The 16,280-nt window shown below is 42.5% G+C and overlaps 1 protein-coding gene across 5 annotated transcripts in view; it reads left to right on the plus strand.

Moving 5' to 3' along the window:
* HDAC5 (histone deacetylase 5) overlaps window positions 1-16,280 on the plus strand; it is a 98,869-nt gene that overhangs the window by 73,991 nt on the left and 8,598 nt on the right. For all 5 annotated transcript variants that reach the window (XM_056549043.1, XM_056549046.1, XM_056549044.1 and 2 more), the window contains 12 exons: window positions 7,964-8,096; window positions 12,551-12,684; window positions 12,937-13,057; window positions 13,388-13,437; window positions 13,513-13,620; window positions 13,702-13,757; window positions 13,956-14,043; window positions 14,131-14,250; window positions 14,335-14,432; window positions 15,114-15,232; window positions 15,875-16,008; window positions 16,098-16,182. In XM_056549043.1, coding sequence (XP_056405018.1) covers window positions 7,964-8,096; window positions 12,551-12,684; window positions 12,937-13,057; window positions 13,388-13,437; window positions 13,513-13,620; window positions 13,702-13,757; window positions 13,956-14,043; window positions 14,131-14,250; window positions 14,335-14,432; window positions 15,114-15,232; window positions 15,875-16,008; window positions 16,098-16,182 — 1,246 coding nt within the window. The remainder of the gene's footprint in view (window positions 1-7,963; window positions 8,097-12,550; window positions 12,685-12,936; window positions 13,058-13,387; window positions 13,438-13,512; window positions 13,621-13,701; window positions 13,758-13,955; window positions 14,044-14,130; window positions 14,251-14,334; window positions 14,433-15,113; window positions 15,233-15,874; window positions 16,009-16,097; window positions 16,183-16,280) is intronic.

Raw genomic sequence — 16,280 nt, forward strand, 5'->3', positions numbered from 1 at the left:
ATATGAAGTAGTAGGGTCCTCACACTACAGAGATAGTTGATATGAAGTAGTAGGGTCCTCACACTACAGAGATAGTTGTTGATATGAAGTAGTAGGGTCCTCACACTACAGAGATAGTTGTTGATATGAAGTAGTAGGGTCCTCACACTACAGAGATGGTTGTTGATATGAAGTAGTAGGGTCCTCACACTACAGAGATGGTTGTTGATATGAAGTAGTAGGGTCCTCACACTACAGAGATAGTTGTTGCTATGAAGTAGTAGGGTCCTCACACTACAGAGATGGTTGTTGATATGAAGTAGTAGGGTCCTCACACTACAGAGATAGTTGTTGATATGAAGTAGTAGGGTCCTCACACTACAGAGATAGTTGTTGATATGAAGTAGTAGGGTCCTCACACTACAGAGATAGTTGTTGATATGAAGTAGTAGGGTCCTCACACTACAGAGATGGTTGTTGATATGAAGTAGTAGGGTCCTCACACTACAGAGATGGTTGATATGAAGTAGTAGGGTCCTCACACTACAGAGATAGTTGATATGAAGTAGTAGGGTCCTCACACTACAGAGATAGTTGTTGATATGAAGTAGTAGGGTCCTCACACTACAGAGATGGTTGTTGATATGTAGTAGTAGGGTCCTCACACTACAGAGATGGTTGTTGATATGAAGTAGTAGGGTCCTCACACTACAGAGATAGTTGTTGATATGAAGTAGTAGGGTCCTCACACTACAGAGATAGTTGTTGATATGAAGTAGTAGGGTCCTCACACTACAGAGATAGTTGTTGATATGAAGTAGTAGGGTCCTCACACTACAGAGATAGTTGATATGAAGTAGTAGGGTCCTCACACTACAGAGATGGTTGTTGATATGAAGTAGTAGGGTCCTCACACTACAGAGATAGTTGTTGATATGAAGTAGTAGGGTCCTCACACTACAGAGATAGTTGTTGATATGAAGTAGTAGGGTCCTCACACTACAGAGATAGTTGATATGAAGTAGTAGGGTCCTCACACTACAGAGATAGTTGATATGAAGTAGTAGGGTCCTCACACTACTGAGATAGTTGTTGATATGAAGTAGTAGGGTCCTCACACTACAGAGATGGTTGTTGATATGAAGTAGTAGGGTCCTCACACTACAGAGATAGTTGTTGATATGAAGTAGTAGGGTCCTCACACTACAGAGATGGTTGTTGATATGAAGTAGTAGGGTCCTCACACTACAGAGATAGTTGTTGATATGAAGTAGTAGGGTCCTCACACTACAGAGATAGTTGTTGATATGAAGTAGTAGGGTCCTCACACTACAGAGATGGTTGTTGATATGTAGTAGTAGGGTCCTCACACTACAGAGATGGATGATATGAAGTAGTAGGGTCCTCACACTACAGAGATAGTTGTTGATATGTAGTAGTAGGGTCCTCACACTACAGAGATAGTTGTTGATATGAAGTAGTAGGGTCCTCACACTATAGAGATAGTTGATATGAAGTAGTAGGGTCCTCACACTACAGAGATAGTTGATATGAAGTAGTAGGGTCCTCACACTACAGAGATAGTTGATATGAAGTAGTAGGGTCCTCACACTACAGAGATAGTTGATATGAAGTAGTAGGGTCCTCACACTACAGAGATAGTTGTTGATATGAAGTAGTAGGGTCCTCACACTACAGAGATAGTTGATATGAAGTAGTAGGGTCCTCACACTACAGAGATGGTTGTTGATATGAAGTAGTAGGGTCCTCACACTACAGAGATAGTTGTTGATATGAAGTAGTAGGGTCCTCACACTACAGAGATAGTTGTTGATATGAAGTAGTAGGGTCCTCACACTACAGAGATAGTTGATATGAAGTAGTAGGGTCCTCACACTACAGAGATGGTTGTTGATATGAAGTAGTAGGGTCCTCACACTACAGAGATAGTTGTTGATATGAAGTAGTAGGGTCCTCACACTACAGAGATAGTTGTTGATATGAAGTAGTAGGGTCCTCACACTACAGAGATGGTTGTTGATATGAAGTAGTAGGGTCCTCACACTACAGAGATGGTTGTTGATATGAAGTAGTAGGGTCCTCACACTACAGAGATAGTAGTTGATATGAAGTAGTAGGGTCCTCACACTACAGAGATAGTTGTTGATATGAAGTAGTAGGGTCCTCACACTACAGAGATGGTTGTTGATATGAAGTAGTAGGGTCCTCACACTATAGAGATAGTTGATATGAAGTAGTAGGGTCCTCACACTACAGAGATAGTTGATATGAAGTAGTAGGGTCCTCACACTACAGAGATAGTTGTTGATATGAAGTAGTAGGGTCCTCACACTACAGAGATGGTTGTTGATATGAAGTAGTAGGGTCCTCACACTACAGAGATGGTTGTTGATATGAAGTAGTAGGGTCCTCACACTACAGAGATGGTTGTTGATATGTAGTAGTAGGGTCCTCACACTACAGAGATGGTTGTTGATATGAAGTAGTAGGGTCCTCACACTACAGAGATAGTTGTTGATATGAAGTAGTAGGGTCCTCACACTACAGAGATAGTTGTTGATATGAAGTAGTAGGGTCCTCACACTACAGAGATAGTTGATATGAAGTAGTAGGGTCCTCACACTACAGAGATGGTTGTTGATATGAAGTAGTAGGGTCCTCACACTACAGAGATAGTTGTTGATATGAAGTAGTAGGGTCCTCACACTACAGAGATAGTTGATATGAAGTAGTAGGGTCCTCACACTACAGAGATAGTTGATATGAAGTAGTAGGGTCCTCACACTACTGAGATAGTTGTTGATATGAAGTAGTAGGGTCCTCACACTACAGAGATGGTTGTTGATATGAAGTAGTAGGGTCCTCACACTACAGAGATAGTTGTTGATATGAAGTAGTAGGGTCCTCACACTACAGAGATAGTTGTTGATATGAAGTAGTAGGGCCCTCACACTACAGAGATAGTTGTTGATATGAAGTAGTAGGGTCCTCACACTACAGAGATAGTTGATATGAAGTAGTAGGGTCCTCACACTACAGAGATAGTTGATATGAAGTAGTAGGGTCCTCACACTACTGAGATAGTTGTTGATATGAAGTAGTAGGGTCCTCACACTACAGAGATGGTTGTTGATATGAAGTAGTAGGGTCCTCACACTACAGAGATAGTTGTTGATATGAAGTAGTAGGGTCCTCACACTACAGAGATGGTTGTTGATATGAAGTAGTAGGGTCCTCACACTACAGAGATAGTTGTTGATATGAAGTAGTAGGGTCCTCACACTACAGAGATAGTTGTTGATATGAAGTAGTAGGGTCCTCACACTACAGAGATGGTTGTTGATATGTAGTAGTAGAGTCCTCACACTACAGAGATGGATGATATGAAGTAGTAGGGTCCTCACACTACAGAGATGGTTGTTGATATGAAGTAGTAGGGTCCTCACACTACAGAGATAGTTGTTGATATGAAGTAGTAGGGTCCTCACACTACAGAGATAGTTGTTGATATGAAGTAGTAGGGTCCTCACACTACAGAGATAGTTGATATGAAGTAGTAGGGTCCTCACACTACAGAGATGGTTGTTGATATGAAGTAGTAGGGTCCTCACACTACAGAGATGGTTGTTGATATGAAGTAGTAGGGTCCTCACACTACAGAGATAGTTGTTGCTATGAAGTAGTAGGGTCCTCACACTACAGAGATAGTTGATATGAAGTAGTAGGGTCCTCACACTACAGAGATGGTTGTTGATATGAAGTAGTAGGGTCCTCACACTACAGAGATAGTTGTTGATATGAAGTAGTAGGGTCCTCACACTACAGAGATGGTTGATATGAAGTAGTAGGGTCCTCACACTACAGAGATAGTTGATATGAAGTAGTAGGGTCCTCACACTACAGAGATAGTTGTTGATATGAAGTAGTAGGGTCCTCACACTACAGAGATGGTTGTTGATATGAAGTAGTAGGGTCCTCACACTACAGAGATGGTTATTGATATGAAGTAGTAGGGTCCTCACACTACAGAGATAGTTGATATGAAGTAGTAGGGTCCTCACACTACAGAGATGGTTGTTGATATGAAGTAGTAGGGTCCTCACACTACAGAGATAGTTGATATGAAGTAGTAGGGTCCTCACACTACAGAGATGGTTGTTGATATGAAGTAGTAGGGTCCTCACACTACAGAGATAGTTGTTGATATGAAGTAGTAGGGTCCTCACACTACAGAGATGGTTGTTGATATGAAGTAGTAGGGTCCTCACACTACAGAGATAGTTGATATGAAGTAGTAGGGTCCTCACACTACAGAGATAGTTGTTGATATGAAGTAGTAGGGTCCTCACACTACAGAGATGGTTGTTGATATGAAGTAGTAGGGTCCTCACACTACAGAGATAGTTGTTGATATGAAGTAGTAGGGTCCTCACACTACAGAGATGGTTGTTGATATGTAGTAGTAGGGTCCTCACACTACAGAGATGGTTGTTGATATGAAGTAGTAGGGTCCTCACACTACAGAGATAGTTGTTGATATGAAGTAGTAGGGTCCTCACACTACAGAGATGGTTATTGATATGAAGTAGTAGGGTCCTCACACTACAGAGATAGTTGATATGAAGTAGTAGGGTCCTCACACTACAGAGATAGTTGTTGATATGAAGTAGTAGGGTCCTCACACTACAGAGATAGTTGATATGAAGTAGTAGGGTCCTCACACTACAGAGATGGTTGTTGATATGAAGTAGTAGGGTCCTCACACTACAGAGATAGTTGATATGAAGTAGTAGGGTCCTCACACTACAGAGATAGTTGTTGATATGAAGTAGTAGGGTCCTCACACTACAGAGATGGTTGTTGATATGAAGTAGTAGGGTCCTCACACTACAGAGATAGTTGTTGATATGAAGTAGTAGGGTCCTCACACTACAGAGATGGTTGTTGATATGAAGTAGTAGGGTCCTCACACTACAGAGATGGTTGTTGATATGAAGTAGTAGGGTCCTCACACTACAGAGATAGTTGTTGATATGAAGTAGTAGGGTCCTCACACTACAGAGATGGTTGTTGATATGAAGTAGTAGGGTCCTCACACTACAGAGATGGTTATTGATATGAAGTAGTAGGGTCCTCACACTACAGAGATAGTTGATATGAAGTAGTAGGGTCCTCACACTACAGAGATAGTTGTTGATATGAAGTAGTAGGGTCCTCACACTACAGAGATGGTTATTGATATGAAGTAGTAGGGTCCTCACACTACAGAGATGGTTGTTGATATGAAGTAGTAGGGTCCTCACACTACAGAGATAGTTGTTGATATGAAGTAGTAGGGTCCTCACACTACAGAGGTGGTTGTTGATATGAAGTAGTAGGGTCCTCACACTACAGAGATAGTTGTTGATATGAAGTAGTAGGGTCCTCACACTACAGAGATAGTTGTTGATATGAAGTAGTAGGGTCCTCACACTACAGAGATAGTTGATATGAAGTAGTAGGGTCCTCACACTACAGAGATAGTTGTTGATATGAAGTAGTAGGGTCCTCACACTACAGAGATAGTTGTTGATATGAAGTAGTAGGGTCCTCACACTACAGAGATGGTTGTTGATATGAAGTAGTAGGGTCCTCACACTACAGAGATGGTTATTGATATGAAGTAGTAGGGTCCTCACACTACAGAGATGGTTGTTGATATGAAGTAGTAGGGTCCTCACACTACAGAGATGGTTATTGATATGAAGTAGTAGGGTCCTCACACTACAGAGATAGTTGATATGAAGTAGTAGGGTCCTCACACTACAGAGATAGTTGTTGATATGAAGTAGTAGGGTCCTCACACTACAGAGATGGTTGTTGATATGAAGTAGTAGGGTCCTCACACTACAGAGATAGTTGTTGATATGAAGTAGTAGGGTCCTCACACTACAGAGATAGTTGTTGATATGAAGTAGTAGGGTCCTCACACTACAGAGATAGTTGTTGATATGAAGTAGTAGGGTCCTCACACTACAGAGATGGTTATTGATATGAAGTAGTAGGGTCCTCATACTACAGAGATGGTTGTTGATATGAAGTAGTAGGGTCCTCACACTACAGAGATAGTTGTTGATATGAAGTAGTAGGGTCCTCACACTACAGAGATGGTTGTTGATATGAAGTAGTAGGGTCTTCACACTACAGAGATGGTTGTTGATATGAAGTAGTAGGGTCCTCACACTACAGAGATAGTTGTTGATATGAAGTAGTAGGGTCCTCACACTACAGAGATGGTTATTGATATGAAGTAGTAGGGTCCTCACACTACAGAGATAGTTGTTATGAAGTAGTAGGGTCCTCACACTACAGAGATAGTTGATATGAAGTAGTAGGGTCCTCACACTACAGAGATAGTTGATATGAAGTAGTAGGGTCCTCACACTACAGAGATAGTTGTTGATATGAAGTAGTCGGGTCCTCACACTACAGAGATAGTTGTTGATATGAAGTAGTAGGGTCCTCACACTACAGAGATGGTTGTTGATATGAAGTAGTAGGGTCCTCACACTACAGAGATAGTTGATATGAAGTAGTAGGGTCCTCACACTACAGAGATGGTTATTGATATGAAGTAGTAGGGTCCTCACACTACAGAAATAGTTGTTGATATGAAGTAGTAGGGTCCTCACACTACAGAGATAGTTGATATGAAGTAGTAGGGTCCTCACACTACAGAGATGGTTATTGATATGAAGTAGTAGGGTCCTCACACTACAGAGATAGTTGTTGATATGAAGTAATAGGGTCCTCACACTACAGAGATGGTTATTGATATGAAGTAGTAGGGTCCTCACACTACAGAAATAGTTGTTGATATGAAGTAGTAGGGTCCTCACACTACAGAGATAGTTGATATGAAGTAGTAGGGTCCTCACACTACAGAGATGGTTATTGATATGAAGTAGTAGGGTCCTCACACTACAGAGATAGTTGTTGATATGAAGTAATAGGGTCCTCACACTACAGAGATGGTTGTTGATATGAAGTAATAGGGTCCTCACACTTCCAGGAAGCTGAGAAATGGAATTTCATACGTAATAGTCCTCTCACTTGAGTTAAAGAGTTGATTTGTAATGTCCTAACACTGGAGTGCTAGAGTCACCATGTCAAAGTAGGTGAGATATGAGCAGCTTGTTGCAGGTCCTTACACTGGAAACATTCTGGTCAATGGCAGTCGGAAAACTGAGATATGTAAAGTAGTATGGCAGGGTCATACACACTGTATATGGCAGGACTCGCCATCTAATGTGTATGTATCTGATATTTTTGGATCTAACATTTGTGTTTTCAGGGGAGATAAGCAGCCACTAGAGCAGTGTTTCCCAACCAGGGTGCCTCCAGCTGTTGCAAAACTACAACTCCCAGCATGCCCAGACAGCCAAAGGCTGTCCGGGCATGCTGGGAGTTGTAGTTTTGCAACAGCAGGAGTCACCTTGGTTGGGAAACACTGCTCTAGAGGCATCTGGCCGGTGGTTCTCCCCCTCTTCCCATTCAGAACAGATGCAGCCTTGGCCAGGACAAATGTCCATGTGTAAGAGGGGGGTCTGCGGCTATCAGGGCCTTCTAGTTGTCATTTTGCAACAGCTGTAAAGCCATAGGTTGGGCTTCAGCGTAGTTGTGTAAGGAATACTCGAAGGAGAGGGATTAGAAAAAGATATAAATCTCCAGCAAAAACAGAATTTTCATATTTTTGGCACGAGTTTGACTTTTATTATTGCTCGGCATTTTCTGCCTTTTCAGACAGGGTGGAGACCAACTGCAGTGTTCTTCAATTAGATGGCAGAACAGGGAGTCTGCAACGCATCGAAAATTTATATCCCACTACTTTTATTTATTTATTTATAAAGGTTTAGTGTATGATCCTATATTAACAGCCCATTTTCTCTTTCCTAATCCTTAGCTGTCATTGTGTCTCTTACAGATGTTCCCAGACACTCTTCCTCTGTATCAAGGTTCCCTTCCTCATTCAGCTTTAAGTCGTACCCAGTCGTCTCCTGCTGCTCCACTTACCTCTGTCAGTTCAGAGCCGCGACGCAGAGTTCTAAGCACCACAGGTATGTCAGTGCACCTGAAAATAATGTCCCTTTATAAGAATTGCAAGATTAGGGCAGAACAACATTAAAGAGGTTATGCCATTAGGAAAAGGGGTTGTCCATCCTATCAGGGCATATGAATGTTATATGGGTTACTTCATGCAGAAATACAGCTAAAAACAGTTCCTTTAACTCTGGACGACTCAGTGTGACCATGTATTGCGTGAATAGGCACCATCTAATACCCTATTTCTCCTTTAGTAGCCACTTCAGGAGAAACGTGCAGGCCCAAGGGGCATTGCTAGGTCTTAAAGGGGTTATCCAGGAAAAAAAAAACTTTTTTTTATATATATCAACTGGCTCCAGAAAGTTAAACAGATTTGTAAATTACTTCTGTTTAAAAATCTTAATCCTTCCAATAATTATCAGCTGCTGAAGTTGACTTGTTCTTTTCTGTCTGGCAACAGTGCTCTTTGCTGACATCTCTGCTTGTCTCGGGAACTGCACAGAGTAGAATAGGTTTGCTATGGGGATTTGCTTCTACTACTGGACAGTTCCCGAGACCTGTGTCATCAGAGAGGACTTAGACAGAAAAGAACAACTCAACTTCAGCAGATCATAAGTACTGAAAGGATTAAGATTTTTTAATAGAAGTCATCTACAAATTTGTTTAACTCTCTGGAGCCAGTTGATGATATATAAAAAAAAGTTTTTTCCTGGATAACCCCTTTAATCCTTTCAGTACTTATGAGCTTCTGAAGTTGAGTTGTTCTTTTCTGTCTAAGTGCTCTCTGATGACACAGGTCTCGGGAACCGCCTAGTTTAGAAGCAAATGCCCATAGCAAACCTCTTCTAAACTGGGCGGTTCCCGAGACACGTGTCATCAGAGAAAACTTAGACAGGAAAGAACAACTCAACTTCAGAAGCTCATAAGTACTGAAAGGATTAAGATTTTTTTTTAATAGAAGTAATTTACAATTCTGTTTTACTTTCTGGAGCCAGTTGATATATATAAAAAAAAGTTTTTCTCCTGGATAACCCCTTTAAGCCCCAAGACAATATGTTTGGTAACAATGGACCCTTCTCCCAAAAACAATGGGGGAGATTTATCAAAACCTGTCCCGAGGAAAAGTTGCGGAGTTTCCCATAGCAACCAATCAGATCGCTGCTTTAATTTCTGAAAAGGGATTTGAAAAATAAAAAAGAATTTATCTGCTACCAGCAATACCCTTCTTTGTGCCCCCAAACAGTACTAGTGCCTCCTTTTTGTGCCCCACAATGTAATATTTCACAGTTTGTGCACACCACAAAAAAAAAAAACGCCACCTTTGTGACCCAACACAATAATTATACTTAATTTCTGCCCAAAGTGGTAACTCACCTTTTTGTGCTCCTACACAGTAAAATGTCCTCTTTGTGCCCCACAGTAGCTGCCATTTCAACACCTACCGGTCCCCACTTGTCCCTGCTGCTTCCTGGTTCCATTGAAGAATCATCTCAGCAGAAACTACCCACTTAGTCAATCCATGGCCTCAGCAGTGTCCCGCCTCAGTGATTGGCCGAGGAGGCAGTTCCTGCTAAGACGACTCTTCCCTAGAACCAAGAGGCAGCAATTAAGAGTGGGAACCTCCTTCTCAACACCCTGTGGCAGTGTGTGCATCTAGAATCCCCCTCCCCTTTACTTTAAAGGATACAGGGGCTGCTACATGCCACGTGGTGTCATAGACAAGACCGGTTAAGGTTACATTACAGTAAGCTTAAAGGCCCCCATTAGAGATTTTGGTGGGATTAGATGACCATCTCATGTGTATGGGATCCTCCTGACTTTTCCCTGCAGATGGTGTGCAATCCAGTGAACTTTGTAGGTGGCAGGGAATTCTATGGCGCTGACCAGGACAGAGACAACTCAGGTGAGTAGGTTCAAGTAAAAAGCTTTATTCAGCCAAGATGCAACGCATTTCACGCGTTGCATCTTGGCTGAATAAAGCTTTTTACTTGAACCTACTCACCTGAGTTGTCTCTGTCTTGGTCAGTGCCATAGATTTCCCTGTTACCTATGAAGTTCACTGGATTGCACAAGTTTACATGGGAAGGCTGCAGACGGACAACAAAGAATTCTCCATTGTTCAGTACGTGCTAACCATTGTTGTGTATGTTGGTACACAACCGGAGCGGTTAAGAGACCATCTTGACCCCCGTCCCTGTCCGGCCTTAGCACATGTGATCCTCCACAGAGAGCGCCTCTGCTTTGTGTTTCTGCAGATGTTGTGGGAGAGAAGGTTCGGGCTTGATAGACCTCAACTGTTCAATCCCTCTGTTGTTGGGAAGACAAGCTACTGCTGGGGGGGATAGCATTACTTCAGTAATTCCTTCCACTCTGCTATCTACTACTACAGCTTAGCCGCACCCTCTGTAGACCATGTGCCTTATTTAATATTGTCTTTGGCCGCATTGATTGCTGGGAAGGACAGAGACAACAGTAAAATAAAAAGACTTGCACTACAGCACTTCTGGGTGTGGGTGCATAAAATGGAGACAAGGCTGCGTACGGAGGTAATAGTAGCATATTACACAGTATTATAACTTGTAGACAGATGTGGAATCTGGGTAGCCTGGCAGGGCTAGCAAGATGTCCGACTTGTAGCTGGATAGGCGCACACCCGAGGATGGACACGGAGCCGAAATGGTTGATAAAGCTTTTATTTCTGGTGTGGAACAACGCGTTTCGGGGGGGCACCCCTCTTCGTCAGGTCATGGTTATGAGCCTGACGAAGAGGGGTTCCCCCTCGAAATGCATTGTTCCACACCAGAAATAAAGCCTTTATTAACCATTTCAGCTCCGTGTCCATCCTCGGGTGTGTGCCTATCCAGCTACAAGTCGGATTTTCATTGGACATCTGGGTAGCCCTGCCAGGCAACCCAGATTCCACATCTGTCTACCTGTTCCTGACCGCTAGCAAAGCGGGACTGACGGCCGGCTGCCTCCCGACATACCTCCATTCAAAGCGCTAAGCAGTGTTGTGCCTGCCCACACAACACACCAAGGTGGGCATTATTTCAATTCTCCCTACAATTCACCTGTCACCTACGATTGTCACCATTGGAGCGCCGTCTCTGTGTGTTTTTTCTCTCCCTGCATTCCACAGTATTATAACTTGGCATTGTTGGCTTAAAGGCTGAAGAAAAAAATCCAGAAATACCCCTTTAATGTTGCAACTCCCACTGGCTGCCACCTGCAGCTTCATCCAGTGATCACACGCCAAACCTATGGTGATCAGCCAGCCATTGAGAAAAGTTGTTGCCCAGAGGGGACAACCCCTTTAACCATTATTCTTCCTGCACAAAGTGTGACAATTCTCGAGGCCAGAGCAAAGGTCGCCTCTATAGTCGTCTGGTGGTTTGTATCATTGCTCAGCAGAGCAGTCTGACCATTTACCAGAAAGCAGTGACATCATGAAGGCATGGAGAAGAAAGGAACCTATTACTACAGCAGGAAATGACTCATTCTAATGAATAAATTCCCGACTAGTTATTAAGCTGCCTTATTGTGAGGATTGGTCCTTTTCTGTAAAAGTGTAAGTCTATAAGAACTGGATTAATTCATTATTAGGTTGTTTCATTTCCAACCATTGAGAAGATTTTCTATACAATTCCCAATATGCAATTTCTATACAATATGTAAATTTCCTTTACATTAGAATGACCCCTCGAAAGCAAGCTGATCCCAGTGTGACCCTGAGTGATCCATTCTGATCTGCAGGGGGGACTTGGCAGCAGGCACTCCATTACCCTGCAGCACCCCCAATATAGAAATGTAGCATTACATAGTGCACATTAAATGGAAAGGGAAACTGTGAGCAGCATCACCCGCACTTCATCTTGAACATTAGGTTAATAGCTTAATAGAACAGGCGATGCTGGTAAAAATGCGCTTGGAGGGGGGGCTGTGAAGATTTGAAGTCTTCAGGCTGTTCATTCATAATTACACTTTGATCCCATAGAGATAGCAGTTGCAGTATACAGATAGAGGAGGGGTCTGTGAGCAGACAGAAGAGATTTGATAGGTGATGATATCATCCTGTAGTTCAGAGGAAGTCAGCTGACCTAGGACTGACCACTTCCTCTGACACATTAAAGACTGATTTTCTGTGGGTCAGACTGTTGATCACATGACCCAGTTGCAGAATTAAAAAGCATGGATGCAGCTGTGCTGGAATAAAACAGATGGCACTGTAGGACTAGTGATGGATTGATGGTAAGTGTTCATGATATGGGCCAAAAAACATCCCAGAGTGCTTCTTTAATGGTTTTTTCTTGTAATGCATGGACATGCTGAGTCCTCCAGGAAGAAGGAGACTTTGTAGACACTCTTTCCTGTAGCTTTGTTATGAAAGCCCCAAACAAGGGACCTCCCTTTGTCTGAAAAGGGTAGTTGAAAGTGATTTTGGTTTTTATTCTGCCGTCTTTCTCCACAGGTTTAGTCTATGACACTTTGATGCTGAAACACCAGTGCACTTGTGGAGACACCAATAACCACCCAGAACATGCTGGGAGAATACAGAGTATTTGGTCCCGTCTACAGGAGACTGGTCTACTAAGCAAATGCCAGGTGACTTATATGGCACTTAATGTTGAGAGGATCATATGTAAATGTCTGGGTAGGACATAATAATCCCACAAATGGGTGGAATTGAATGGGTCACAGCAAAACTGCTTTATATAGAGTGCATATAATGAAACATGCTTTTTTTTAAGCACTAGAGGTGTGTAAATATAGTTGTCACAGAGATTTTGAAGACTTACTTTAGTGGCAATCTTTGGGGTTAAATACACTAAGAGTGACACAATGTCCCTCTCACAGCGCGTGCGGGGCAGGAAGGCCACGCTGGACGAGATTCAGACGGTACATACAGAGCACCACACCCTCCTGTACGGGACCAGCCCGCAGAGCCGCCACAAACTGGAGAGCAAGAACCTGCTGGGTGAGGGGCTGAAGATAGAGGACCTGCTACTGTCTGGGAGTTCAGATGGAGTAGTAAAATTTAGAGTAAAATTTTGGGAAGTGGCAAAATAAAAAAGGGTTGGGGTGGGTGGTATGATGCAGCAAATGAGCGATAACCCTGTATATTGGTTTTAGATGGGTCTTAGATGGACGTTACACCAGAGCACCAAAAGTGTCTCTTATCTACATGAAAATATCCATAAACATTGGTATAGTCCTGGATAGAATATAGAAATGGTGGGTCATACATCTTGTCTTTTACTGTTTTTAAACTCAAGCTCTCCAATGTTCTTTTCTACCCATCCAATAGGTCCACTCTCCCAGAAGATGTATGCAGTGCTTCCGTGTGGTGGCATCGGGGTAAGTCTTGCCCATACACGTTGTTGTCCATTTGGTAGTGTTGCTCCATTTTATTCATTGGCTCTTCAATAACAGGTGGATAGTGACACAGTATGGAATGAGCTCCATTCTCCGGCAGCAGTCAGAACGGCTGTAGGGTCTCTGATCGAGCTGACATTTAAAGTAGCATCTGGGGAACTAAAGGTAACTCATATAACAATATGGGGAGATCAGACGATACGTTGTCTTAACTGTGATTGATCTCTATTATTTCTAATCTCATAGAATGGATTTGCAGTAATCCGCCCACCAGGACACCATGCAGAAGAGTCCGTTGCCATGTAAGTATCATGAGGAAGGCCTAAATGAAGGAAGGGCCATGCTTAGGGTTAGCTAGAAACACGGGCCAACAAACACATTCGTTTTTGGCCAGTCATAAGGATGATTATTAGATTAGGAAATCCAGGTAGTAGATAACCTTAGACTACTATCCAAGCACTAGTCTCACTGACCCTTATCCTGCTCTCTTTGTGATTTAGGGGTTTCTGCTTTTTCAACTCTGTAGCCATTGCCGCCAAACTTCTCCGTCAAAAGATGAATGTGGGTCGGATTCTTATAGTCGACTGGGTGAGTTGCCAATGTTACAACAATATGAGCAGCCATTATAATACAGAAAGTAGACTCGGATTAAACCCTACTGTATCCCCTTCATAGGACATTCACCATGGCAATGGAACCCAACAAGCCTTTTACAGTGACCCCAATGTCCTGTATGTGTCTCTTCACCGTTATGATGATGGCAACTTTTTCCCCGGCAGTGGCTCTCCAGAGGAGGTGAGTTGAATTGACTTGGAGAAGCTCCAGACAATGATTTATGGCACCAAATGTGTCTGCATAAAATGTTTCTGTATTTCTCAGGTGGGTGCCGGTTGTGGAGTTGGATTTAATGTGAACATTGCATGGACAGGGGGAGTGGAGCCGCCTGTGGGAGATGCAGAGTACTTAGCTGCTTTTAGGTATTGTTTACTACTAGTGAAGTTCTCTTCCATTTTTGTTCCATGTAAGGTGACTTTACTCAGGCCATTGCAATTTTGACTATTCATGGTCATGTTCCAGCAATGTTTCTCCATAACAAATGTCATTTTATTGCAGTCTCATATTAGAAGAAGCATATTATGGTTACCAATAAGATATTTGTTGGGATTCCTCCCCCCCAAAACCATTATATGTTCTTAAAAGCATTTTGGGGGAGATTTACCAAAACCTGTCCAGAGGAAAAGTTGCTGAGTTGCCCATAGCAACCAATCAGATTGCTGCTTTCATTATTCAGAGGCCTTTTCAAAAATAAAAGAAGTGATCTGATTGGTTGCTATGGGATACTCAGCAACTTTTCCTCTGGACAGGTTTTGGTAAGAGTTGCCCATAGCAACCAATGAGATCGCTTCTTTTATTTTTGAAAAGGCCTCTGAATAATGAAAGAAGCGATCTGATTGGTTGCTATGGGCAACTCAGCAACTTTTCCTCTGGACAGGTTTTGGTAAATCTCCCCCTTTGACCTTCCAAAGCTGACCATCCACCTCTTACAACTATATAGAGGGCCCAGTAATGGGCAATTTTAAATATCATTTTTATGTTGTTGTTTATTTGTTTTAATTGACCTATCATTGGTTTTGAATCCGCATTGTCTTCTCCTCTAGGTTGGTGGTCATGCCTATAGCTCAGGAGTTCTCTCCAGACCTTGTCCTAGTCTCAGCTGGCTTTGATGCAGTGGAGGGGCACCAGAGTCCACTTGGAGGCTACTCTGTTACAGCAAAATGTAAGCATGGATGTCTAACAATTGTCAAATTCATTACTCTGTAAAACCACGGCTTATGATGAAGGACCAGAATTTAAAGGGGATTTTTTTTTATCAACTGGTGCCAGAAAGTTAAACCGATTTGTAAATTACTTCTATTAAAAAATCTTAATCCTTCCAGTACTTATTAGCTGCTGAATACTACAGAGGAAATTATTTTCTTTTTGGAACACAGTGCTGTCTGCTGACATCATTACCACAGTGCTCTCTGCTGACATCTCTGTCCATTTTAAGAGCTGTCCAGAGTAGGAGAAAATCCCCATAGCAAACATATGCTGCTCTGGACAGTTCCTAAAATGGACAGAGATGTCAGCAGAGAGCACTGTGCTTGTGATGTCAGCAGAGAGCTCTGTGTTCCAAAAAGAAAAGAATTTCCGCTGTAGTATTCAGCAGCTAATAAGTACTGGAAGGATTACGATTTTTTAATAGAAGGGATTTACAAATCTGTCTAACTTTCTGGCACCAGTTGAGTAAAAAAAAAAAAAAAAAAAAGTTTTCCACAGGAGTACCCCATTAAAGTTGAAAAACTAAAAATATTGGGTTGTTGTCCAGTGTAAATCTCCATTGATGCCAATGCTTCAATTTTGCCTGTGTCCCATTTAGGTTTTGGGCACCTCACCACACAGTTGATGTCTCTGGCGGGAGGTAGAGTTGTCATGGCTTTAGAAGGAGGACACGACTTAACCGCCATCTGTGATGCCTCTGAGGCTTGTGTGTCAGCCCTTCTGGGCATGGAGGTGAGAAGAAATTGTGGTTTTGGAGGATGTTTTTGAGAAGTGGCGAGGAGTGCCTTATATAAGTTAACTCTTGTGTTTTTGCTCTGCAGCCTACGCCATTTGATGACAGTGTCCTACAGCAAAGACCCAGCGCCAATGCAGTGACCACTCTAGAGAAAGTCATCACTATCCAGAGTGAGTATCTTCTGTATGAAGTAGATGGCACCTTTATTAACCCCTTAACGACCACGGATGTGAATGTACATCCTGGTTTGGCGGGACTTCCCGCACCA

This window comes from Hyla sarda, chromosome 12 (assembly GCF_029499605.1).
Source record: "Hyla sarda isolate aHylSar1 chromosome 12, aHylSar1.hap1, whole genome shotgun sequence".
Lineage (NCBI taxonomy): Eukaryota > Metazoa > Chordata > Amphibia > Anura > Hylidae > Hyla > Hyla sarda.